The following is a 26,796-nucleotide window of genomic DNA, read 5'->3' on the forward strand; positions in this document are numbered from 1 at the left end:
TTCAATCCCTGGTCAGGGCGCATACGAGAATCAATGAATGAATGTGTAAGTGGAGCAGCAAATCAATGTCTCTCTCTCTCCCTTCCTTTCCCCCCACCCAAAGTAGATTTTTAAAAAATTTCAACCCTTGAGTACGTCTTTCTAATTTCCTGGGGGGGCAGTGACCTGCTGCGTCCTGAGGCCGAGGGTTACCTTGCAGAAAACTGCTTCCACGGCTGTTTGAGTTACAAGCTAAACTAGCTCCTTTTTACTGGGACGACACTTTTACTTGAAAGAATGACTATGTTGCACTTTATAATTATTCACTCTTGAGTTTTTGGCAGATATTGTCTTGAAAACAGTATTTGTGGCCCATGACAACATCTGAGCTTTCCCGTGACAATGAGGGTTTTCCAAACCTGCACGTCTCGCCACGAGCTCGATGCCTTCCAAATGCTGAGCAGCGGGCAGGCTTCATGTACTACAGAGAGCGCTCCGACCCCACCGCCAGGGCTCGCCCTCCAGCCCACGTGCTCCCAACTTTGCGGGCTGAAGTCCAACAGGAGTAGGTTATTATAATATAAATCAAAACGGCAGAAAATTCCAAACTGCATTATAAATACTGTATATCTTTTGCCTCTTTAAAAAAAATAAACCTATATTTTTAAATGTTTTTATTGATTTTCTAGAGAGGAAGGGACAGGGAGAGAGAGAAACATCCATGATGAAAGAGTCATTGTTGATTGGCTGCCTCCTGCACGCCCCCTAGTGGGGATTGAGCCCGCAACCGGGCGCGTGCCCTGACCTGTGGGTGCAGCGGGTGACACCCAACCACCAGAGCCACGCGGGCCAGGTCTACCTTTTGCTTCTTGATTTTATGTGCCTTGGCTGACGTAGTGTACTGATCTTTCCCCTGCAAGGATTTTTCTCACTTCAGTTTAAACTGAGTTTTACCAGCTGTTGCTCCCGCATGTTGGAACCGAGCCTGTAGAAGACGAATGTGTCGGATATGAAAGTGGCTTCCTGTCTCCTCAGTCACCGTGGGCCTCTTCCGAAGGAGACCTCACTGCCATGAACGTCACGGAGCCGACAGCACCCCTGGGCTAGGTGACTATTTTAATAATTGCATATGGCCTGAAACACCCGGACCAGTAGTCAGAAATTTTGAGTTATATCGGAACTGTCGCCATGATGATACGAGGTCTATCTGACGCTCTTTAAAACTTGAGATTTCTTGGGGAGAATTTGCTGGAATACGCAGCACTTAAAGACAGATTTTTTAAAAAAATATGTCTTTATTGATTTCAGAGAGAGGAAGGGAGAGGGGGAGAGAAAAACATCAGTGATGAGAGACAGTCATTGATCGGCTGCCTCCTGTGCGCCCCCTGCTGGGCATCAAGCCCGCAGCCGGGCACACGCCCTGACCAGGAATCGAACCGCGATCTCCTGGCTCGTGGGCCGACGCTCAATCCCTGAGCCACGCCGGCCGGTCTTAAAGACGGATTTTTAAGACGGAAGAACATACACATCTGCCTACACATCTGTCCTTCCAGCACTAATGGTCGCTTGGCCTCTTCTGCCATGGGACCCATCGCAGGACAGAGAAGCGCCCACCTTGGTTTTTGCCCATCACACAATTTAAATATTTCTCCTGACCTTTAAACTGTCACTGGGCCTGTCTAGAAGCCTTACTGTTTATTTCTCCCCCGTGCTGCGCTTTGACGGCGTTGTTCTGTTTACCTAACGCGTCTGCCCGCGGCCGAAGAGGCTTAGGGTGATACAGTTGGACTCAGTCCAGATCATCGGCAGCCAGTTCACTGAGTCGTGGCATTTTCTGGTTTCCGAAACTAAGCGAGTCTGCAGAAGAGGCCGTCAGCTTCCTCCTGGCCGGAGCACGGCCTCCGAGTGCCAGCGCCTGGGTTCCAAGCCCAGTGCTCTGGGAGCCATGTGGGCGTGTGGGCCGTGTCACCCAATCGTTTCTCGGTCCCCGTTTCCACATCTTTAAAAACAGGGATAACAGACCCTGCCGCGTGGGGCTGTTGTGACGATTAAATGAGATAATAGTTGAAGTGCCGGGAAGATGCCAAGCCCTGGGCCTACGCTGGGTCTTACTCCTCTCGTCCAATCGGAAGCTGGGGTCGCTGCCCCCTCCCCAACTTTACGTGGGCCTTTCCCGAGCTGACGGGGCTCTTCCCACTCGAGGAAGCGGCTGGGACCGAGGAAGCCACGGGGGGGGGGGGGGGGGGGGGAGACCGGCCAAGCTCTTTTTCACTTAGCAGCGCAGGGAGGAAAATGGCCCTCTGCAAACATTCTCCAGTTTTTCTGTTTTCCTTTCTGTTTTTGGTGGGGGTGGCACGCGCGGGGCAGTCAGACATTTTTATTGCAAAATGCCGTCTGGAAAAGATGCAAAACAAAAGTGCTGAGACGCAGGGGAGGAAGAGAGGGGGAAACAAAAGGCCCCTTCCCTTTGCTTATTGAGTTCAAAGGCATAACCGGCAGCGCCCTGCAGCAAATGGGAAGCCGCACTAATTCCAAAGCCATAAAGGGCTATCAAGTGCCCTGCGGGGCAGGACTGCGCCGCAGCTCGCGGCACCTAAATAAGACACGGTTCATTTACTCCGCAGCTTAGCCTAATGTAATCATCACGGAGTTTAGCCTAGAGTTGTAACAGGCAAATAGCCGCTCGAGGAGGCGGCTCCCCCAGCCATCGAGGGGGCCGCGGCGAGAGTGCTGTTGATTAGAAAATTTTTCAGTTTTGACAAGCACTTAATGAACATAAATCGCACCTTGATTGGTTTCCATTCGGGGCCACGGGCACACCTGAGAAGAGGGCCTCTCCGCCACCTCTCCCCGCCTCTCGCCAGGCCTCAGCGACGAGCCGGCAATCAGGTGACGCGCCGGAGAGGGGAAATATTTATAAAATACCATGATGAGATTCAATTTCTTAGCCGAAGTGGGAGAACATTCCCTCACCACCCCCCACGTCCAGTCTCCCCCCACTGGGCTCTCGTTAGGGGCTCACTGTCAGTGGAGGAAATGGATGGTTTGGAGTTATTTCCCTTCGGCGAGAATTTCCGGCCAAGATTAGTAACACTCGGAAGGCCCAAAACATGGAAAACAACATGACACAGGTCGGGCACAAAGGAAGAAATACCAGGGTGACCAGACAATGTCCCCTCGCTCCACCGGACGCTTAGAGACTCAAATCCACAAGCCACAAGGCTGACTGTATTTACAGACACACACGTGGACACGTGCACTTCACGTTCTTTTAAACTCAGAAAAGAGAAGGGAGGACATTTCTGCAACACAGAGCCACAGGGGTAGGGGAAATCTGAGCTGTGCGCTGGTTTAGTTTGTGCAGAGATGGGAAGGCTCTGTTTGCTCTGGTCTCACCCTACTTCCATCCACAGATGCCCTGTTATCTGGACAACTAGCGAGCATTTTGTCCTTTTATCTGCAAATCCTAGACACTTCCCGAACCCCGAGGGCCTTACAAAGTCAACAAGGAATTCCTCAGGGAGAAACACGATTTTGATAGAGACCCTGACTTTTTGGCGAATGTGCCGTAAGAGGTGCGAGCTTGTCCGTCGTCACTTTTTGTAACGAAAGTTGTAAATGCTCCCTGAAAATATCGATGCCACGTCCCAGGGCAGTATCAGTCATGGGACCTGGGCATTGATTTACAGGAGAAGCCGTTTAGCACATTCTCGAAACCTGGTTGGATCAACGCCAAAATGATTTCCCAGGTCACCCAGAGCTCAGGCAGGGCCCCCACCCCGGGGTGCTTGGCAAACACAGCAACAGCCCGCAGGAGCAGGGCTGGATGGGTGTGTTCAATCCTGCGGGTTCGGGACCACCGTTCGGGTTGTCAAACTTCCCTAATCCCCTATGTTTGCGATGGGATCCAGCAAATTTCCCAGGGGCTTCCCTCGGACAGGCCCTGCCAAGGCCGGACGTCCTTAAACTCCAGCCAGACATCCTTCCTCTCCAGCGCTTTGCTCCAGCTTCTACATTCACATCCCGAGCTCCAGAGAGACTCTTCACTGGTGTGAAAAAACATCCCAAACGTCAACGACGCGTAGAACCCAAGGCTTCACGCAGCCAGAATGGATGCGTCCAGGAAGGAACATCCTGCGAGGACAGTCAGGGAGAAACGACGGCCTCCCGGCCGCTTCCAACTCGGCAGCGCAGGCCCGGGAAGGACTCGCAGCAGCGCGCCAGCCAGGGGGCCGCACCCCCGCCCTCGGAGGCAGCCGGGGGACTCGCCTCCCCGGCCAGGGCGCCTGAGAGGCCTTGGTGACCCCGGCCCCGAGCTGGCTCTCGCAGGCGCACCTTGGTCGGCAGGAAGGCAAGCCGTGCCCTGGACGGTGGCGCTCTCGACACGAAGATGAATGGGCGGCGACGCTGAGCCGTGGAGCCCTGAGGTCCGAGCTCTTTCTCATTACCCCCCCACTTTTCCATCAAGGTGCTCCCTGGGGCTCGCACTCAAGTCCACAGAACAGGCTGCCCTTCGCCCGGCCGGCCGGGATCCAGCCGAGTGTCACGAAACCGGGAGACACTCATCTGTATCCCCAGGGAAGTCAGGCACCCAGGGCTGTTTCAAGGGCTGCGGAGAAATTCCTCAGAGAAACAAACGCGGAGCCCACGCGGCGGTCTCGCTTCCCGCGTCTAGCCTCGTCGCAGCGAAGCCGGCCACCCTGCTTGGAGGGTCTTCAGTATCTGTCATCTAGGCCGCGTGGGAAGTTTTATTTAATCTAACGGCAGCATTTGGAGAGATGGCGGCGAGCCACGAGAGCTGGGCTTTCTGGCAAGTCTTCGTCTCCCCACACGGCTGGTCCCACCCAGCGGCTCCGGTCCTGAAACCGGCTTTTCCTTAGAAGCCCGGCTGAGTCCTGCAGCCTCGGTTTGCTGAGAGTTCTTGGTGAAAGCTTCAGAGTCGCACACTCTTTAGGACCCTAAGTGACCATTTATAAGACAGCGCCGTCCATCCGACTCCCCACCGGGGAAAGGACCCTCCTCCAGGCACGTCCAGCCAGTTCCCAATGTCCCTAAATGCACCACCTCCAAGGAGGTGACCGCGCTGTGTGCGGAAGGGGACGGGCCTGTGACCTGAACTTCCTGGGCACCCTCCAAATTCTGGAAAGGGGGGCAGCCCAGGTCCACCAAGGACAGCTGGGAACACAGTCGGTTAGAGAGACAGTGCCGTGGACCTCTAGGCTCTCTGAGCCCCCCCCCCAGCATAGCCAGAGTGCTCAGCGACCCTGCCCCAAACGGTCCTCCAAAGCTGGGCTGTGACACCAGAATCGATGAAGGCTGACGATGAAGGCCCTGCCCGAGTGATTCTGGTCACTTGTGGATTCGGCCACTCCCTCAGGGAGCCGCGTACCTGCGTCTGTAAGGTCAGTGCCCGGGACACTGTCACGAACTGCTCTGCGCCCCGGGATGGCGTGGGCTCCTGCTCGCCCCGCGATTACGCAACAGGGCCCCCCTGAGCTCCCAGTACCGTTCCAGAATATCCACGTTGGATCGTGTTTGTTAAAATAAAAGGTGGCTCTGGCCCACGCGGGGGACATCACAAACGCGGCCTGCCAGAGGCTTTCTGAAGAACTAGCTGTGATTATATAACTCAGAGGTCGGGATGAAAAGCCGGTAGGCGCTGGCCTCCCACAGGAATGTTCGGCACACACAGCTGTTTCCACTCTTCCCCTCGGCAAGAAGCCGCAAAGGTCCCTGTGGCCGGGCCTGGGCTCAGCAGGTGACAGAGAGGGGCCTCGACGAAATGCGTCATCAGTCAGATCTCACTTTTTACTGCTCGGTGAGTCCAGCAAGAAGAATGTTTTGGTTACGCTTCTCCAGGTGGCACAGAGCAGCCTGGTCAGTATTAGGCCTTTGCTCTCTGACGGGGTCCTGGGGAGAACTCGGCCAGGAGAGGGCAGCTTCCCCCCCAGTGGAGCAGTGCGAGCAGAGCGTGGGGGCTCTGCTGGGCAGGGGCTGGGGGCGCAGGGGCTGGGGGTGCAGGGGCTGGAGACCTGCAAGGACAGCACTGGCCTCAGGAGGGCCTCCTGGGACTGGTGTTACGTCTCTGACTTGGAGGCCACGTGGAGAAGCAACCTGACCTGAGTCCCCAAATCACCCAAAATAACACACACAAAGGAATGTCCTCAGTATAATCAAGAACTTGTACCTGGGAGGCGTTCCAGCCATCGAAACACGTCGAGGAGGCCGGCAAAAGGGGGAGGCACAGCTGTGAGCGTCCCAGCAGGGACGCCACCTATTGCCTATCATGTTGGAGTGGATTTAATTTGTTTTAATTAAATTTATTTTTATTAATTAATACGTTTAATTTACTTACATGCTCGTGAGGGTGCAGTGGAAAGCGCCCTGTGATGTATTGTCAGAGGAGGTAAAATGGATCCTCTTGCCAGGAACCTGGCAACATGTGCCCCAAACTGTCAGAGCACAATCCTCAACTCAGGAGGCCGACTGCTGGGAATTTGTCGGAGGGAAATGGACACGGGCACGGGTGTGAACAGCAGACGTTGATTAGTTACTTAGTAAAAATAATTCGAAGTAAATTTATTTGCCAAATGTCCCTTTTGGAGATAGTGTCGAACCAACCAGGGCATATCTGCGTGATGGATACTCTGTAACCGTTAGGAATGGGGCACAGGGGCCTGTTTATTTGCCGACATGCGAAGGTGCGTATGACCTGTCATCACCTAGGGGAGGGGACCAGGCAGCCTCCGCAGGTGGCCGCAGGCTTGTGGAAGGAGACGCGCACAGCGGCTGGGAGCACGCCCCCCAAATGCTAGCAGTCATGTTCTTCCGGGGGTATTTTGGGGTGATTTTCATCATCATCAATACGTTTATTTCTAACTTCCTGTCAATAACTATGCAATTTTAAAAGTACTTAAAATTTTATTTTTTTTAATTAAAAAAAAGTGTTTTCTATCTTCACCCGAGGATATTTTTTCCATTGCTTTTTCAGAGACAACGGAAGGGGGGGAGAGACAGACAGAGGCACCGATGCGAGAGAGACATCGATCGGTTGCCTCCCGCGTGCGCCCCGACTGGGGCAGGGGACCGAGCCTGCGACCGAGGTACGTGCCCTGGGCCGGGATTGAACCCAGGACCCTTCAGTCCACAGGCCGATGCTCTAACCACTGAGCCAAACCGACCAGGGCTTAAAAGCATTTACAATTTTAAATCAAAAGCTTAACACAGTGATACAATCAATTGACCAGCGAACACTGTGTATTCGAATCTATCCATTTACCTGTATCAATACACGTTAAACATGTAAGATTCTCGGAACGTGCTGCTATGAAGCTAACACCCATCTTCAGACTATCAGGGCCCCAAAGAGCTCACTGGGGGTCGAATGCCTGCATTTCCCTCAGGAAGATTAATTCTGTTCTTCGTCTCTCATATAAATTGCCAACATAACAGATTTTATTAACACACAGAGAAGAGCTTCTCTTGCCGCATGAACTGGTGGGTGTTCTTAGTTGACAATAAAAACTGAGTCACGAATTGCGTTTTTGTGCTCGGCTGCTCAGAGCGAACCCTGGGTCCCCAGGCACCATGTCCCCTGTTCCAGGGTTTCAGAGGGACGATCTCTTTCCCCCTTTCTCTTTGACTACTTGCGCCTGTCTTTTTACTCTCATTTAAAAAGTTACTTCACCTGGGCCTTCTACTGAGGTTCTTTGTAGAATTAATTAGAGCCCCACAGGTCGGCTGTTGGGGAGAAGGAGAGACACAGCGCCTGACGGAGCATGAGGGGCATTTTCATTTCATGACGGGGCAGGAGACCAGGTCGGACGCCAACTCAGGGCCAGGGGCCTGACGCGCCCCCCCCTCCCCCCCGGCCTGTGGCGTCCGCGCGGGGCGATACTCACATGCAGGCTGGGGTGGTAGGTGAGCACACCGTTGTCGCACAGGGTGACATACTTCTTTTTCCACTCTTTGTTCAAGGATTTGCCACTCCGCTTCAGCAGCATGCCCTACGAGGAGCAAGGAGCCAAGTATAAATTAATAACGTCTCATGTGAACTTTTTTAAAAGAAGGCACATAGGTAATTTAAAAGATTTCAAACTTTCATTTTATCCTTGCCGTCTTAAAAGGAATTTGCACTTAATTTTAGCTTGGTGATTTGGTTTTCCCCTCTTTTATATACAATGTATATATTCGGCCCATTTCCTTTGGTGTGGATGTGCGTGTGGAACTTCACACAATACTGAGGCCAACAGGTGTAATCTCGGTGCCGCGATGTGCTACATTGTATCCTACGAGCACACAGGACGCCTGCAGGTGTGTTTTACAAAAGGAAACCTACTTCCCTTTCCTAAATAAGACATCAACGGTATTCTTACCTCGCGATATTTGCAAATGAGAACATTTTATTTTGAACTTATTAAATGAAATTCCGCTTGCAAACGTAGCGACAGCATTTAACAGATGAATTGTGCGTAATTTACTTGAAATCTGTTTCTAATGAAATCATATCAGGGCTCCTTGAAAAGCATTCAAACTCGGAAACGAACACCACTGATCACGTTTACTCCAGTCTTCCTTAGATTACTGATGGGGATTTATTGCTGTTTTAACTGCCAATTCCCAGCCAACCTTTGCCCTTTCGGGGGTTAAGAAGCCAGATGGGCAGCTCGGACGTGAAGAGGTGGCGTCATCGGGGACCTAAAGGAGGCTGCTCTGTTTTGGTGCCAGGAAAACGAACTATCTTGGTGAAAGATAGTCCAAATCTCAACAATCTTACCTAAATTCTATGGTTCCCTGTGGAGGGTCCTCTCAATCGATACGTGTACTATTCAAATACTGCAAAAATCAGAGGGGCCCGAAGGATACCCTGGCATCCCAAGAGTTGTATTTCTAACCTCCAGCCTTGGCCCAGCTGGGTTATTACCCAACCCCTCCCGGTGCCCCCAAAAGATTGTGGAGACTGAGCCTCGGCCACCCAGTCCGCAGGTCACAGCTGCTCCCGAGTCCGGTGCCCGGTTGCCAGCCTGAGGCCGGGCTGCACCAGGTGACATACGTTCCTCCCTGGATGGCCTGAGTGCCAACGCATCGACGTGTTTCTATGCATGTCACGCTCTCTCTCTCTCTCTGGCTCCCCATAAGCAACAGGTAGGATCCCCTAAAGTGCCAAAAGAGCGTGAACCCATCGGCCCCCCTTGGGACAAATTTCTACCAATGCGACCAGAACGGTCCTCACTGCATCGGGCTGAGGCCCCCACGCTTCTGTCCTCTCAAACTTCCACACGTTCTACTCTGAGCACCAAGAAGATGGAAAACCCTAAAAATAGCTCATTTTAAACTCTGAAAGGCCGAGGAGCCGTGATCCCACCAGCCAGAAGACGACAGAGGCCAGAAGGCACTTAGCCAGGGACACACGGCAGGCTGCTCCCTTGGGCAAGTGGAAATGGCCCTTGTGATTCTAAGTCTCTCTGATCCCGCATGACCCAGGGCAAAGCCACACAGGAGGATGTCACAACGCATCCGCGGTCTGTCCTTCAGATGCCACTTCTGAACATGTAAACCCATCCCCTGCTTAAGACGGCTTCTCACCGACTGGCCATCACAGTGCAGGCGTCAATCACAGTTAATGCTCGATTTGACTCTCATGTGACCTCCACATCTATTTTTAAAAAAATTTTTAAATTTCAAAAAAATATTGGGCTCATTGTGAGCCAGGGGCTGCTCTGAGAACCTTCTGTATTAACCTGCTACAAGCTTATGGTGGAACTTAAGTTTATCTCCATTTTACAGATGAGGCCACTGAGGCAGAGAGAGCTTAGGTAACTTCCCCAATGTGCACAGCCAGCCTGGTAGCTGGCCTCCCAACATGCCCAACCGGTGCGGCTCAGTTAGTTGAGCATTGTCTACGCACCAAGAGGTCGCTGGTTCGATACCCGGTCAGGGCACATGCCCGGGTTGTGGGCTCGATCCCCAGTAGAGGGCATGCAGGAGGCAGCCCTTTGATGTTTCTCTCTCATCGACATTTCTCTCTCTCTCTCCCTCTCTCCTCCTCTCCCCACAAAAATCAATAAAAACATATTTTTTAAAAAAAGAGATGGCTCCCAACACCCCATGAGTTGCAGTACTCGTGTCCCCATGTGAACTGTCCTACCCTGACTTGGAAATGCCCAGACTCGCATTAACCAACAGACCCAGCGTGAGTGATGCTACTATACTGGTTGGAACCTCCAGGAGCGCTGGCAGCTTCCTCTGGGGAGCTCTGATGGAGAAGCCGAGCTGTGCCCTGTCCATAGTTCTGAACCACCAAAGAATAAAATAACAGTTTCAGCAAATGGGTAAGTTTTGCGGTAGATCCTTAGGCAACAATAAATAAAAACAGAGCTGGCATCCTGGACTGCTGTAGCAAAAATAAAACCCACGCGGCACAGGCCTGGGAGCAGGCGGCCGGCTGAGGTTGGCGGTGGGTGTGGGGGCTGAGCTGTAGAGGAGGCCGGGAGGGGGTGAGGAATATGCTACCCGAGGTTGGAGACGGCAGCGAGTTCTGCTCTGGCGGCAGAATGATCTCAGACCCGCTGCCCACGGGGATGCACAGCAGCCCGGGTGCAGACCTGGCTGGGGAGGTTTCTGGGCAGACTGGCTGCTGGTTCTGATAAACCCGGGAGAAGGGAGTTTTCAAGCAGGATTAGAAAAAATACTTCCAATGTAAAAGCCATGCTGGGCTGGACCATGAGAAAAGTCATGTCGCAACCCCAGCTTCCCCTGCCCATAGAAGACTCCGATAAGAACTGGCCTCAGGGCGAAGGACAATCCAGGGATGTCAGTAGATGTGACCTCAAAACCATCAAGGGTCTGGAGGCCGGACCCGCCTCTCGAGAACTCACCAAGATTGAAGGCAGGGCCTCATGGACCCATCCAATCAGAGGAGGTTTGCGGATTAGAGATAAGGAGCTGTGGGTTGGCTTTTGTCTAATGGAATGGATGGTCATTTGATACAAAGGAAACCCGCGAGGTTTTTAAAGGAATTATACCAGGTAGGACTCTTTTCATGTTGGGCCCTCGACCTAAGTGCAGCAGGTAACAGGGTGAGGAAGACACACAGCTGTGAAAATAGGCCACGTCTTACGGAGAAGGGAGGTCGGCTCAGAGAGCAGAGCCCAGGACCAAGGGGCATGGCCACCCTCACTCAGAGCAGAGCAGAGCACACTCCCTGTGCCCGGAGCAGGACGGTTAGAGCCTGTGCCCGCTGGGCTCAGAGGTGCTGTGGGCCAGTGTCTGCTACAGGGCTCTTGTCCATGTTGGCGCTGTGGCGCTGTGGCGGTGTGTGTGTGTGGGTGGGTGGGTGGGTGGGTGGGTGTGTGTGTGGGGGGGTGTGTGTGTGTGTGTGTGTGTGTGTGTGTGTGTGGAGAACTCGTCTCCCAAGTTCCCTGGTCTTTGGACCGAAAGGATCAGAACTGAGGAGCCTCATTCACATGTGCACTTTATGTCGACAATAATCCTGAACTTCCAGCCAGATGCTGTGATGGGACTTTGTGAATCTGGGGAAGGGTGAGGGTCTTCTGTGTGTGGGAAGACAGACAGAAGTAGCCAGTCTCCAAAGATGACCCTCAAACACCCAGCGCCCGGTGTGGCCCTGGGCCCTCTGACTCCACTTAACCAACGGAATGTGGTGCGATTACGCTGCACCCAGTCCAGCCGACGCCTTCGGAGGCCTGGCCGCTCCCGTTTCTATGCCTTGGGAGCCCAACAGCCTTATGAGAGACGGATGTTCCCGCTGCAGAGGCTGGGGAGAGAGAGGCCCTGGGCTCTGAGCTCTCACAGAGCTGCCGCCGACCGGCTGCCAACAAACGCGTGAGTGAGGAGAGGACCCAGCCCTAGGAGGCATCTTGGGGAGCAGACACGAGCTGTCCCCTGTGTGCAGGCCCAAACTCCTGGCCCACAGGATCCTGAGAGATAATGAAATGGTTGTGGGGTTTTTTTCTTTTTTTTTTCTTTTTGTTAATCCTCACATAAGGATATTTTTCCCGTTGATTTTTAGAGAGTGTGGGGGGGGGAGACACACTGATGGGAGAGAGGCACATTGATTGGTTGCCTCCCACACGCACCCCACCAGGGCCGGGGATTGAACCTGCAACCCCTTGGTGTGCAGGCCGATGCTCTAACCGCTTAGCAACACTGGCCGGGGCGAAATCTTTATGGCTTCACATCACCATGGTTTGGGTTAATTACCAGCAACAGGAAACCATCGAGACAGAGCAGGAGCACCGTCTCTATGCGTCACCCCGACGCTTGGCCGCCCCCCCCGCCAGGCGTCAGTTCACCCTCCAGGCCAATTTTAAAGGTTTAATCATCTTTTACTTCTTTACACAGTAAGAAATTTAAGGGCTTTGTGACATCTCAGCTCTCCCTCTTATCTTACTTGGAAATGGCAAACGTGGATCTAATTGCTACCCCCTAACTTACTGACGCACTGGAAAGTCTGTGACTTTAATGAGCTACAACCAAAACATCAGATTCCAGGCAGGCACCTCTGGCTTTTTATTTTTTATTTTTTTGCTCAAGGAACCCTTTCGATGGCAGAGTGAGGAGCAGGACTGTCCCCTGGCTGCAGCCTCCTTACTAGTCACGTGCATTCCCTACCTCATCCCAAGAGGTCACTGGAAGCCAAAAGCAACGTGAACTGAACAAGCTTTAACTAACCCACAAGGTGAACGTCACGAACGTAAGTGCGACCTGAAATCCGTCCCTCAGGCTTGAGGCTTGCGCAGCCCCGAGCCCTGATCAGCACTATGCATAAATTTATGTTAAAACTCCGCTCGGCAGCAATTATTTACCAACTAGGATTCCTGACGGCACCGGGGTCCTTGCCAGGCACACCAGTCCCTGTTCTGAGTCTGAGGGACTGGGTGGCGCTGGCGTCTGCTGGTGCAGAGGGCACAGTGACACGGGAGACGTTTAGTGGCCAGGGTCCTACACGGCAAGGGAGCCACGGCGGCTGCCAGCTGGCTCCACGTAAAGATCGGATCACGAGGTCTGGCTGGTGTGGCTCAGCGGCTGAGCGTCAACCAGGAGATCGCGGACTGATTCTCAGGGCACGTGTGGGGTTGTGGGCTCGATTCCCCGTCGGGGGCGTGCAGGAGGCAGCCGATCAATGACTCTCTCTCATTGACGTTTCTATCTCCCTCTCTCCCACCCCCTCTCTCTAAAATCAATAAAAACAAACAAGCGTATTAAACGGAACTGTCCTGCTGCACTGGGCAGGTGCCAACAGCTGCCTAATTACCAAGTTTAAAAAACAACGATTTTTTTCCATGGCTTAAAATACCCACATGAGCTCAGAAATGCTGAATGTTTCTACTTCTAAAAAAATAAATAAGCCTGAGGTCGGGTCCTTCTTTGGTTCTCTAAGGAGCACTGTTCCCGGTTCTTCGGCATCCGAGGATTCGTGTTCTTAACTCTTTTGAGCAGACTCTCACGAGAGCAGGTGCCGGGGGCTGTGAATCTCTACAATGTCGCAGAGAAAAGCCAGCAGCTTCCACAGGGGCCTGGATGGAGTGTGCGTGTCGTCGGCTGTCGCTCCCCCACTCCCTCGGGCCTTCGCTTCCCACTCCCGACCCGAAGTCCTTCTCTGGGGATCCATCGGGCACTTCAAGTCCAGCACCCCACACAGACACGACCGTCCTTGCCACGGGCTGGGCGTCCTGAGGGCCGGGGGCCGGGCGGGCTCTGGTTCCCGTCCCACGTCAGTACCTGGCACAGGGTTAGCCTGAATGATGACCCCAATGCACAGAGATTTCTAGTCCTGAAAGGTCTCCCCAAATCCAAATGTCTCCAAGTATCAAAGCAATCCACTGAGACCCTAAAATCCCAAAATAAAAAAAATAAAAAGGTGGGGAGGCAGTAACATCCCGCCGCTCCATGAAAATGCCGCCGAGCTGAGCCGGGAGACTGACGCGGACGGCGCAGGGAGCAGGATGCAGCAGAGGAGCGAGGGTGCAAGAACCCCCAGACCAGGGAGACCCCACGACCACAGCGGCTCCCGGTTCACGGTGCAGGAAACACGCAAGCGAAAGAAGTCGGCCGGGAACAGTCAGCGGATTAACAGCAAGGACGCCCGCAGTTCCAGGAGAGACTTGACAATGTCCATACACGGAGACATGCAAGGGAGAAAGGGACCTTCGGGGTCCCCATCGTTTTAGAGACAGTTCACCCAAGTACGGAGCAGCTGAGCCACGTGGCCCGTGCCTGCGCAGCTGGGCCAGGATTGTTGGTTCTGACCCGTCCTCTTGGTCCTAAGAGACACTGCTTATCAATAATAACAATAAACCCCTGTGCATGTAATTCAGCTGTATTATGCACAGAGAGAGATGAAGAGAGAGCAGGGTGTCTCTGTGTGAGGATTGTAAATATAAACCAGAAATGTCAAACTTAGAAGAAAAGTAACTTTAATGCAAAATCACTTTTATATTTTCGAGCATCTTAAAAGTGAATTATCAAGCTCTGGGCAGTCGTCGTCACGATGACGGTGTCCCGCTTCTCGTGTCCCCAGGACGACACAGCCTGCGCGCTTCCCGGGCGGCCGCGGGTGGGCAGGGCCACAGCAGAGGGCGCAGCAGCCGAGCCAGGCGTGTCTGGCCTTTGGGTCTGATAACTGAACAGCTACTTAGTTACGGCCCCGGAGGAAACCATTTCTGGAGGAAGAAGACATTCTGGATTTGGATGGGGGATTCGTTCAGCTGGTAATTACTGCGCACCTACTATGTGCCGCCCAGACTGTTCTCTAGTCGGGGGGCACGGTGGCGCTGTCTTCCTGGGGGACACTGACGGCCTGCTGGACCACAACGCCCTTGGAGGGGTGGCAAGGAGCAGGTGGCTGTGACTGAAAAGTGACCGTCAGGGCTTTACGGGTTGAAATGTGTCCCCTCCCAAACCCACATAGCGAAGCCCCAACCCCCGGTGCCGTCAACTCACTGCGTGCAAGAGACTAATCCCAATCAACCGGTCTCCCCACAGCCCCCCGAACGGAAAACTCCCAGCAGGCTCACACACGCGACGTCTGGATGTTAAGTTTCGGTAAAAACGCTGACGGGCCAATGGGCCCAGCACAGGCGGGCTCTGCCACCTCGGCCCCGCTTTAATTTCCCATCGAGCTTAAAGCGATTCCTCAGCAACAGCAGGGAGCCCCCTTAACTGAACTCTTTAAAAACCCCCCAGTGCTCTCTGCCTCCTTGGCCGCCTCCAGAGGGGCCATCACAGCAGAGGCCAGGTCTTCTCTCCCGGCCGGTTCTGCTCCGGGCGGGGGGGCCCGGGGGCCTGGAGAGGACGCCGGCTCTTTAACCGGCCCCCGCGCGACCCTCCCCTTGCGGGTTAGTCATATTTCTGTCGTTCTGCCGGGTCGCAGGGTACAGAGGGTTACACTTTAATTGAGCTGTCAGCATCTCCAACAATCCTATAAAGGCCCGATTATGCACGGCGGGGTTAGCGACACACTTGTTATTGCCCGCGCCCTATTTGCGAAACCCAAACCTGCGCCACACACGGGTCAGCTGACCCGCGTGACCTTCCTGTCATTAGCCGCGTCTCTTCCTACCTCACCGCTGAGAAAATCACAGGGCCCTGGCTTCAAAGCGCCGGCCTGGACTGGATTCGACCAGGAGCTAATCACCCACAAATCCAGCTCAAATGGCAATAATTGGCTAAACTCGTCCCCTCTCCAGAGCGCGGCAGTAATTTGGGATAATAAAGAAAAGAATTATTCAGCTAACTGCCCCGAAATGGATGCTTCGTGACCGCCACACTTCACATTTTAATAATGATGGACACGGAATGCGGTTTCACACCGTCAGCGGAACAAGGCCGAGGATGTGGCGGGGAAGGGAAGGCAGGTCCTTGGGCTTCTCGCGGCCGCAGAGACCCGCACCCCGGCCGCGGGCTGCGCTGCAGTCAGGGCCCCGCCAGGAGCGAACGAAGTCTGAGCGCGGGCGGAGAAAGCACGCTGGGCCCCTAAAACGGTGACCATGGATTTAAAAAAAACCCTCATCCGAAGAGAGAAAAAATGGAAACGAAGAAACCATTTCGAGCAGGACCGGCAGACCCCCTTGATGTTTCTAGTGAATCTTATCTCTCCATCGCCTCGTGTCTCTTCCCTTCCACCTGCCTCTTTCTGTCACAGGCGTCCAGCAGCAGGGATGACAGTGTCTGCCCTTAACGGCTGTGGGTGACGCCCCCGCGGGCCGCCCCTCAACACTGACCGCCATCTGGGCACTCGGCGGATAGAGCCCCTCCATCACCTCAGGCGCCCGTCCTCACCCGCCACCCAGGCCGCCCGGGGCGGCGAGAACCACAAACGCACCCAGCGGGTGCCCTCCCTGGTCGGGAAATGGACGTAACAGAGCCTGTGACATTCCTCCTTCAGCGAAAGGAAACGAAACGGGATTCAGTCGCCTGTCCGGGAAGCCGGCACGCCCAGGCGCCGAGGCAGGTCCCTGAGGGAGGCCAGTATGACAGCCAGAGGCCTTCGAGGGACGGCGGGGACATCACAAAACACAAGCACCCCCGTGCAAGGACACGGTGACACATGGACATGGCAAAGGTACCTGGGGACAACTGGGACCCCCATGGGGCAGGGGCCAAAATGGCTCTCTTCCTCCCAAATGGTCCTTTTTGAAGCCATGTGACATCTGCCAAACATCCTCCACGAATGTCTTCTCTGCTCCAACTTAGAGGCTATGACAGGGACTGACCGCTGTCACCATCAACAAAAGATACATCCCTTAACCGGCGCCTCTGACACCTTACTAATGTAAAAAAAATCTGGATAAAGTCCTCAGCAGCGGCCCACACTGCACCATGAAAACGGACACGCAGAACAGGCCCTGCCTTACTCCACCCCGAAGCCTTCCCCGTCGGAGACCGAGACGGGGACAGGGCGGTGCTCAGAAAGTCCTCCGATTCGTCACCTTCAAAAAGTGCCTCCTTCGGCCTCCCTGCCGAAGCTGACTGTTAATCAGACAATTTAATGAGAAGACACTGCAAATATTGTGTCAGCAAGTTAAAAATGGCCTTGTTGTTTCAACACGAGAATCACTTAGTATATACTCTGTATAAAGTATTGTATTTCATGCCCCATTTACTGTAACATATTAGTGGGTTCGGTCATCAAGTAACAATTGTCTCCTTGCAGGGCTCAGATCTGGGGGGGGGGGCAGTGGAAGAGCAGCCCCCACCCCCCGACGTTCAGAAGGCCGGACGCATGTGCAGGGGTTTAGCATCCAGGTTCGTTTCAGCGACCCGTCAACAATATTAAAGGAGACTCGACTTTGGGTGGGGAACACACGGGGCATACAGATTATGTATCGGAGAACACTGTTTTCACCAGTGTCACCCCAATACATGGAATAAAATTTAACTTCAGGTCTACATTTTAACAGTCTTGGTGAATACTTATCTTTTTAAATGCAACTAACTGAAGGACTATTTGGCAGGTTGTTCCTCATTTAATTACTTAAGACGACTCACAAGGACTGGCCTGCAGGGCCTCCCTGCAATTACTCAAATGATTCGCTTCACTACTGAAATGTCAGAGATGATTTTTAGAGAAAACAGACTGCAACAACTGCCTCCTCCCTGCAAAGCAGAGAGTCACAATCTTTAATGATGAAACATCTGGGGCTTCAGCCACTGTCTGCAATTAAAAAAAATCCAAAATTGAGAACAAGTCAGACAAGGATATTCACTTGTTAGGTTCTCTTGTATTTAACGCGATTCTGGATACTGCACATACTCCTCCCTGACGTGAGGGTAGACGGTGTGGGGAGACAGTGGCGACCATGAACCTATGTGATTAGAAAAGGCTAACTCTTATGTCTTATGTGATTCCATAAACCACCCCCTGGAAGTAGAAACAAAAGAAGGTCATTGCAATTCATGGTTTCAAGTCAGTTAAGGCAGTATCACAGCTTCCAGCAGAGCTCCGAATGGTATTTCCCTTTTTGCCCTGACTGCCAGGGTGCTCAAGTTTACTAGTAGGTTTTCTGGTATAATGCCTTTTCCTTTGTGGCCTCCCACCTAACTTTTTCTTGTTTTAATGAGTATCTGGGGTTCTTTCGGTGTGAGATTTAACAGGTGAAAAACAATCCCGAGGAAGGTTAGCCGTTAAACTTGGCTTTACTGAGGGCATAAGAAAGCAGTTAAGAGACAGGTCTGGGAGGAGAAGTGCCCATGTGGTTGGTGATACCAGCCCAGTTCCTTCTGCAGAGGCGTCCGCGTAGCCACACAGCCCCCCTGCTGGTGGACACACACAGGCCAGACCTAGAATCTGAACTGTTACTTTTTTATTTAAATTAAAATAAAAATTGATTGGAGAGAGAGAGAGGAAGGGGGAGAGAGAAACATTGATTTGTTGTTCCGCCCAATCATACATTCACCGGTTGCTTCTTGTATGTGCCCTGATCAGAGATCGAACCCGCAACCTTGGAGTTTCAGGACGATGCTCTAACCCATGGAGCCACCTGGCCAGGGCTGAACCGTTACTTCTTGCTGCCAAAGAGGCGATGCTCCAGGGCTGAGGCATTTCAAGCTTCTGAACTGCTTAAGCACAAAGCTCGATTTTTTTCTGTCAAAGGTTGAAATTTGTTCTGCAGATAAAACTAATGCCTGTGGGGAAAACAACGCTCAGGCATTCCTGACAAATGCATCTCTCCCGGGTCAGATCACTGTCGTGTCAGGTACAGTCAGAAATGGGAAGGCAGAACTTAAAAACAAACAAAACAAAAAACTGCTCAGGAAAAATACACGGGAAGGTATTTATTGAGGTAACACGGCCCCACTTTGAAAGGGGAGGGAACACAAAAGGGGCCTGCAGATTTTAGGACGTGGCCCTAACGGGGCAAGTAACAACCCTCCCTCCCCTGGAACAGAGACCAGCTCTCCAGCCCTGGCGAATTATTCCTCCCATTTAACTTCTCTTAAAACTTCTCACGGGTGGAGAGGGAGTTAATAAAAGAAACAATATGTATAAGAAAATGCAAGGTGCCCAGAGTACGGCTAATGGAATTTGATGCCGGCTTTAATTTTAATGAAGAAAGTTGCCAGTAGCAACAAAACTGTCAGCCGCCGCCGAGCACCATTAATAAAGACGGAGGCAACATTAGAGCCGGGCATCAGTACAAAAGGTTCCCCCCGCTCCATGCTGTGCTAAATTGGCTGCCCAATTTTTCTTAAGTGTCCATTCTATTTAGAAGACAATTTATTAATTTTTGCCATTCATTGTCAGTTGACAGGCCATCATTTTGCAGCCCGAATTTTAGATGAAAACTAATTGAAAAGACTGGCAGTATTTATGAGGGCATTATTTGTCAATTACAGCCGCAAATACTCCTCGCTACCACCAACTTTGATGCCCCCGCTCTCTGGGGGTGAGGCTGCTACGGGTGGCATTAAAATATGAGTGAGTCTCTCCCAGCTCATCAGCTCATCAATTTCATGGCAGGGAGGGCCGCACCTTTCAGGTTACAGGGGCCTCTCCGGCAGTTGATACATTGTAACTTCTGACAAAGGGGAGGCGCGCGGGAGCCGTGAGGACCTAGAAGTGTGCACACAAATTACAACGCGCTGCGGAGTAATTCCTAGTCATTACTTCTCACCACCTTTGGGTAAGAGTCATAATAACGACTTAACAAGGTCTGCTTTCTTAATTTTGCACAGGTTTAAAATAATTTCCCCCTCCATGGCTGGATTTTAAACACAGTCAAGGAAACGTACACATTCAGCCAACCCGAAGGCTCAACGTCTTTACCAAAAAAAAACACCACACCGCTAAGCTTTATCTTTTACGGGGAAAAATGCTTTTAATTGGTAGAAAGCCCCCCAGAAGTTTGCCTCTGAAAGTCTGAAAAAATCTATTTCTCTAAAGATGTTATGTTCATATCCTGCAGCATTATCTTTTCGTTTTTTAACTAATGCTACCAAAACCCTGGATAAAATGTGTCGGAGCAATGAATAGTACGATCTGCTAACCAACTAGAGGAAAATGAAAAGAATTGCAACTTTATATGCCCAGCTCAAGTTTCCCTCCCGCGGTAATGTCGATGGTGGAATGTGTTCAAGATTGCTACATAGTCTGAATTACGTTCAATTGGAATTTATACAAAGTTAAAGGCTTTGGCAATTAAGATCAGCATTTCCCCAAAATGGCAACACTAAAATTAAAGGATGCGCAGTAGCGGCGTCGTGAAAATTTAGCAGTCCTGGGCCAGTGAGAACCCCCAGATCACCCCGGCCGCAGCGAGCGCGGCTACACTCACCTGATCCGCTCAAACCACAGAAAACAGATCGAGAGGCATATCTGAGGATGAGCTTCGGCAGGCTCCCGGGTTCTTCAGCGCCTTTACCTGGAAAACCTTTCTTTACACCCAATCTTGTCCGTCAGTCCTTATCAGGCGCCGACCTTGTACTAGCTGGCGCACTAGAGGCGCCCTCCTGTGTCCCTCACCAGTGGCGCACGCGTGGAGAAATAGACGACGCGCGTGTGACATGCAACACTGTCGTTTTTGTGCGCGCCCACTTCTGTAGCTTCTGTGTTAGACGTAAAGGTTGCAACAAGGGTGACACGCTCTCCCCAGTGGACGTGCTCTGAGCAACCCGGGAGGGTCGGGACAGGACAGGGGAGGGAACCATGCCTGGGGTGTCCTAGCAGGTGCCGACACCAGGTGAATATTTTCTCATACAACCCAAATAATTCTGGGTGAGCCGGCAGGAAATGGAACAAAACTGAAAGAACAAGCTACAGCCTCAGTGATGCGACATTCAGATGAAAATCGAACCTATTTTCGGATCTTCTGGCCCCTGGGGATGCAGCAGCCTCCACATACCGAGCAGCCACCCAGACGGATGCAAGCCCATGTCTCTGCAGCGCCAAGGCCCAGGCTGTCTGCCCCCTGCCAGATGCCCGGCCACCCATTCGCCGTCTCCAAATCAGTAGGACAGCCTCCAACTTGACCGCCTTGGCCTCCCGGGGGCCCAGCACCGAGGCAGTGAGAGAAGGGGGTCCGATTAGATGTGTATTTATGATACAAAGACCACAAGTGATGAATCTGAACCTGGAATCACTCCATTTTGTGATTTAGTAAAACTCAACTTTTATAACTTTAGAATATATCCAAGGTAAGACAAGCTCAGCATTCAGTGTGAAAAATGATAGATCTGTGATTAACTTAATAATGACAATATGGGGTGGGATGTAAATAAAGGACAGCAAAGAGAACTGAGAATTTCAGGGACATGTACTCTGAACAATATATAGGAATAACTGAATTTGAAGTGCCTGCCATACCATTAACTCCCTGATATATCCAGGTAATCACGCCTCAGGTGGACTCAGCTAAGTACCACCAAGCTGACGGGCGGAGCACCCCTTACCCACCCCTCGCGCCCTCACTTGGTCAGCGCGAGTCCCTGCGGGGGCCCGAGATGCTGGTCTGCGGAGCATCTGGGGGGCACCCTCGTCCGTCCCTCCTTCAACCCTCTTCTGCGTCTCTCTGCAGGTGAGGGTCCGGGAGGCACCCTAGTTTAAAATAACTGACGTGGAGGTTTCAGAAGCAACACACACAGGAAGAAACTCCGAGAGGCCGTCCTCTGAAGGCGACTACGTCGCAGAGGGCGCGCTGAGCAGACGCCCAGGCCACGGGTGTGGGCGCCATCTGAGATCCAGGCGTGTTTCACAGAAAACTGGCTCCAGAAATAAAAAAGATGCTGCAAGAACGAAAGAACTATTTCTCGTCTTTTGCTCCGTGAACGACCATATATAAAAAATGATGGTAAGAAAGTAAAGCAGACGGACCCCCAGCCATTCCTGAGACCCGATCGCAAGGCTCTCATTCCACCTGCTCGGTGTGATCGCCCCCAGCCACCCGGCGACGCAGGCAAAGCTTGGCCAGGCCAAGAAACTGCCACACCATGGCCAGTAGGTGGCAGTGGTGGCACCAGGCACCAGGCACCAGGCGGGACTGAAAGCCCCTGGCTTCCTCCAGGAGTCCAGGCCCCAGACTAACTCCCCTGGAGTCATCTGTGGCCACACCGTCTACACCAGCGGCTGTAGAGCCTGGGTGGCTCCGAGGCCTACAGCAGGTGAAGGTGGGATGAGGGACTAGCTGGTGCCCGTCTGGGTGAAGAGCGGCAGACTAACCAGCTGGGAAATGAGATTGTCAGGAGCGGCCCATCTGACAGCACCCGGGGGGCACACCTCACGGCCCCCTGAAGGGGACAAGGCGGAGGACATGCCCCGTCTGCTCTGTGCCCATGGTCTGCCACCAGCGGGGCCACGAGGCACGAGTCTATCAGATGCGCAGGAGACATACGGTCTGCTCTGTGCAGTACCGTCGACCCGGTGACCTTGAACAAGGGGCAGCCTGAACTGTCTCAGGCCTCGGCCCGGCTTGATCGTGTTGGGTGTCATGGGTTGGTTGGATGTGACCCCAAGACTTCTGGAAGAGTCTGGAAGAATGCGGAAGGCTGGTGGGGTGGACGTCCGCTCAACGGGCCAGCTCCACTTTCCCGCACTGAGTAGCTTGAATTGCACACCTTGGTCTCACTCTCTCTCTGCACTGACCCACCGAATTCCTTTCCCTTCTCCAAGGCGAGCCCAGAACTCGCCTGTTTACCGTATCTGATTCATTAAAAAATTGGAGTAATTAGGTCAAGGACAGCAGCCAGCATTTCTACAGTGGAAGCCGACTCACTAGGAATTCTGCTTAATGACCTCACTTCCCAAATTAATGCTGAGAGTAGCCTTCATTTATTTCCAACCAAACCCCAAACAAACCAACCACCCCCTTCCTCCCATCACAATCCATCGGTCCCTGGGAGTTTCCTCTCGACCCCCCAAAACACTGACCTCATTTGTTCTACAAATTTCGGCACTTGTATCACACTCTGCTCCCTAAATGAGGCCAAATAATATATCAGGTCTGATTAAATTTTCATTAACATTCAAAAATCATCACTCGGTTGCATCGCCTGCTGAAACATTCCGGCTTCAGAGGCCCCGGTAATTATCAAGGGGTGTCCGCCAGGGGTACCTGGACTTGCTGACACAGGACGACAAAACCGCTGCCCAGACTGTCCACGACGGGCAGCGAGTGCGGGTGCAGAGACCCCCATCCTCTCACCGCCGCATCCCCGTGGGGCTGAGAGTTACCTGCACCTGCCTGGGGGCTAATTGAAGAAACAGCTCAAGTCACAGGAAGTTGACACTACAAGCCCGGAATCTGCTCTAAGTCAGTGTCCAAAGAAGCAGGGAAGCCACACCCTTGTTTCTTAAAGCATCCCTCCCTCAGCTTGGCCAAGTCACTCGGGGTCCAATCTTTGAACAGAGGAGGGGGAGGTCCCCCCACGCAGTGTGAGACGCGGGAAGATGGGTCCCTTCGCACAGGGGTGAATTCTGAGGCCTCGCTTCTCACCAGGGCGTGTACCCCGAACACGCAGAGCTCCGAAACATGGGATTTTTATTTTGAAGGTCCTCAAAGAAAGAGCATCAGCTCATTGCTGTCTCCCCTTTGTGGAGCGGATGGCGGGCTGCAGAAGCAAAGGGCTCTTTTGTGAGCCGCCCAACTTTCTGGAGGAGCCCCCCGCGTTCCCGCCCTGCCTCCCGTAACCTCTTTGTTCGCAAGTGTCAAAGATCAGAGCGGCCTGCGAGCTATCGCCGATCTGGAGCGCGGCTCCGGGTCACTCCCACCGCTAATTCATCACGGCCGGACAGCTGGCTGATTGCGGGCGCCCCGCACAATGGGGCTCGGCTGACCACCCCTCGGGGCCGCCGGCCGGGGAGGGCTGACGGCTGGGCCCCAGAGCCCGAGATAAGTGCTGGCAGTCAGGGCAAGGACAATGAAGGGCAGGCCCCGGGGAGAGAAAGGAGATAAAACGAGATTCCTCGCCACTGCCTTATCTGATGAGGGTTATGGCTAATTAATTATAAACTCAATTACCTAACCCTTACTTCAGCAGTCTCCATTCATTAAGAGATAAAACTTGAGTGACGGCTGGCTAACTTTCCCGGCACGCTCGGCCATCACGCCGGCCGTGACTCAGAGGCGCTAACACCCTTTCCTAACGGAGCCGCAAAGGCGGGGCACCTGCCGGGCGCTCATCGGAGCCGGTGGCCGCGTCTCCCCTGCAGCCGGGCCCCTCGGCCGCGCTGGGCCTGGCGTTACAAAGCGGCAGGGACACCAGACGATCGACAGCACGTGCAGGAGCCCCTCCACAGCCCCGTGCTAAGCCGATCTTTTATATATTTATTTATTTTACGTCTTTATTGATTTCAGAGAGAGGAAGGGAGAGGGAGAGAGATAGAAACATCAATGACGAGAGAGAATCATTGATCGGCTGCCTCCTGCACGCCGCCCACTGGGGATGGAGCCCGCAACCCGGGCATGTGCCCCTACTGAGAATCGAACCTCGATCTCCTGGATCCCAGGCCGATGCTCAACCGCTGAGCCACGCTGGCCGGGCTAAGCCGATCTTTTAATTTGGGGCTGAAATCGGGGAACCGGCTGCGGAACCGTCTTTCTTCCCAAGCCCACCTCCCCAGTTGGGAGAAGGGAAGAGACATACAGGAAGCGGGCGTTTCTGAGTTTTAATCTCTAAATTTCACTTCCCCCCAAAACTCTGGACAGGCCCGACCTCCCTCTGCAGCTCCCGACACCCTGTGTGGGAGTCTCGGCGGCTCGCAGGCCCGCTCTTCAATGGGCTCTATTCAGCGAGGGCTGTTAATCTCTCGCCCTCTCCGAGTTGCCCACTTTAATGTATTTTCATGTCTATAAGTTCTTTTAATAAGCTGGGAGGGTCTGAGAGAGAAATACTTCAGGTTTCCTTACTGCTCGTCGCCCAAATCGCCTCCGGCTCCTGCAGAGGAGATGCTGGGGGTGCGTCCAAACACGGGGGCTCCTTCTTTGCACCTGAACCCCACCTTCATAGCAGCCGCTATGTTCACGGACAGCCACAGGGAAGCGCTCCCCCCCCCCCCCCGCCTCTGCTCACAAGCTCCGGCACTGGAGTTTCCCCGAGGCCTCCCAGGCGGCTCTGCTGGGCAGGGGGCTGACCTTCTGGGGTCAGAGCCCAGCTCACTGCCTCCCGCATCCAGGCCCCGGATGCAAATGCCCCCGGGTGGGGAAACTGAGAGACACTGCTGGCAAGGCAATGATGGGAGCAGACAGCACACGCTGGCTTAAAAGCCTCCGAAACCAGCATCGCGCCCCCACGTGCATCTTGGGAAGGGGGTGGTGGGAACTGGGGCCTGGGAGCTGGGTGGAGCTTCTGCCTCGCCCAGGAGCTGGGCCTGCCTGGGTGTCCTCCAAGCACAAACTCCGCGTGCTCACGGAGCCCCTCCTCCCTCCGGGCTGTGAAGAGCAGCGGGACACCCAGCGGGTGCTGATGTGTATAGTCCGCGCCGTGGGCCTGGTGGGTGCTTCTGAGCACCGCTGGCTCCCGGCGCTCCAGGCCAGGCTGAAAGCTCAGGGATCCTGGAGAGGCTGGAGGGGGGCCCAGGGCTAAGCAGCTGGGAAGGCACCTAGAGACCAGACCTCCTGGATGAGGGAGGGTCCCGGGGAGGCCAACCCGGCTACCACCCTGCCGGGGAGCCCCTCCATCGGTGCCCTGGGGGAGGCGGAATGGGGGACACAGTGCGAGCTGGAAGACCCTGGGTCCGGGCCCATCAATCCCAAACACAGGCTTGCCAGTCACCCCCCGGCAGGCCAGTCACTCGCCGCCCATACAGGCCATGGTTCCGAAATGGACGCAGGCCTGCAAACCCAGATGCCCGGGGATGGACCTGACAGGAGTGGGCTGTGGGGCAGCCGTGGAATCCCCGACTCTGCAGCACAGTCACCTTTTCAAGTCTAAAGCGTCCATAAAGGAGCACCGGCGGCCATCGGGAGACGCAGGGAGATCAAGGGTGATCGTGAGCACGAATATTCTCCGCACAGCAGCCGCTTTTTCAATACACGGCAGCTACTCCCAGTCGCCCCAAAGCACTTCCTTACTCGGCCCCACCCCCACCCCAGCAGCCTCAGGGAAAGAGGAGACGCCCGCCGTCAGGTTTCAAAGGAGGCCTCTGCGACTGAAGCTGGGGAGAGTGACTCCACGCCAAGGGGCACGTGCTGATCTGCATGGAGCCCACGGAGCCCACGGAGCCCACGGAGCCCACGGTGCACAGGTGCTGGAGCCCAAGGTGCCAGGTCACGGGCCTGGGCAGGTGATGGTTTTTAGAACCTGTCAGACGTCACTAATTTGTAAAGATCAGGGAGAGGCAACAGTTAATAATCTTCGGCTACTGACATTCCTGTTGCACTTAAACAGAACCTCTCAGTGATGCACGTGGACTGCTCTCTGCAGGGGGCCAGAAGGACGGTTCCTCCTTCCCGAGTCTCTACCCCTCTGGCAACGTGTTTTCTTCACGGTCACCTTAGTAACCTGTGCCGTGTTTGCGTTACAGAGCTCTGCGCTGAGAGAAGGCGCTGCTGGGGGCACGGGGTGGCCGGGAGTGGAGGCAGGTGTGGGTGAGGGGAGGCAGGTGTGCCAGCCCGTCCTGGGCCTTCTCCGAGCATGAGCCCCTCTCTTCCTTCCCCTGCCTTGTCCTGTACCCAAGGGGAGGAGCCGGGGAAGGACACTGAGGGGGAGAAGTGAAAGGCAGGGTGGCCGAGGTGTGCTCGGAAAGGCGGGGGCCCGCGTGACACGTGGACTAGGAAGACGGGCGTGCCGGGTGCCAAGAACATGTCTTCTTCCCCACACCCAGGGCAGAGAGGGGTTGGACCATGAAGCAGGCGAGACTGT

General features: G+C 53.8%; 1 protein-coding gene across 5 annotated transcripts in view; it reads right to left on the minus strand.

Annotated features, from left to right (window-relative positions):
* Positions 1 to 26,796, minus strand: part of AGAP1 (ArfGAP with GTPase domain, ankyrin repeat and PH domain 1) — a 335,462-nt gene that overhangs the window by 118,007 nt on the left and 190,659 nt on the right. For all 5 annotated transcript variants that reach the window (XM_087819495.1, XM_087819494.1, XM_087819498.1 and 2 more), the window contains exon 10: positions 7,881 to 7,985. In XM_087819495.1, the coding sequence (XP_087675621.1) occupies positions 7,881 to 7,985 (105 nt within the window). The remainder of the gene's footprint in view (positions 1 to 7,880; positions 7,986 to 26,796) is intronic.

The sequence above is a fragment of the Miniopterus natalensis genome, chromosome 8 (genome assembly GCF_054644295.1).
Source record: "Miniopterus natalensis isolate mMinNat1 chromosome 8, mMinNat1.hap1, whole genome shotgun sequence".
NCBI lineage: Eukaryota > Metazoa > Chordata > Mammalia > Chiroptera > Miniopteridae > Miniopterus > Miniopterus natalensis.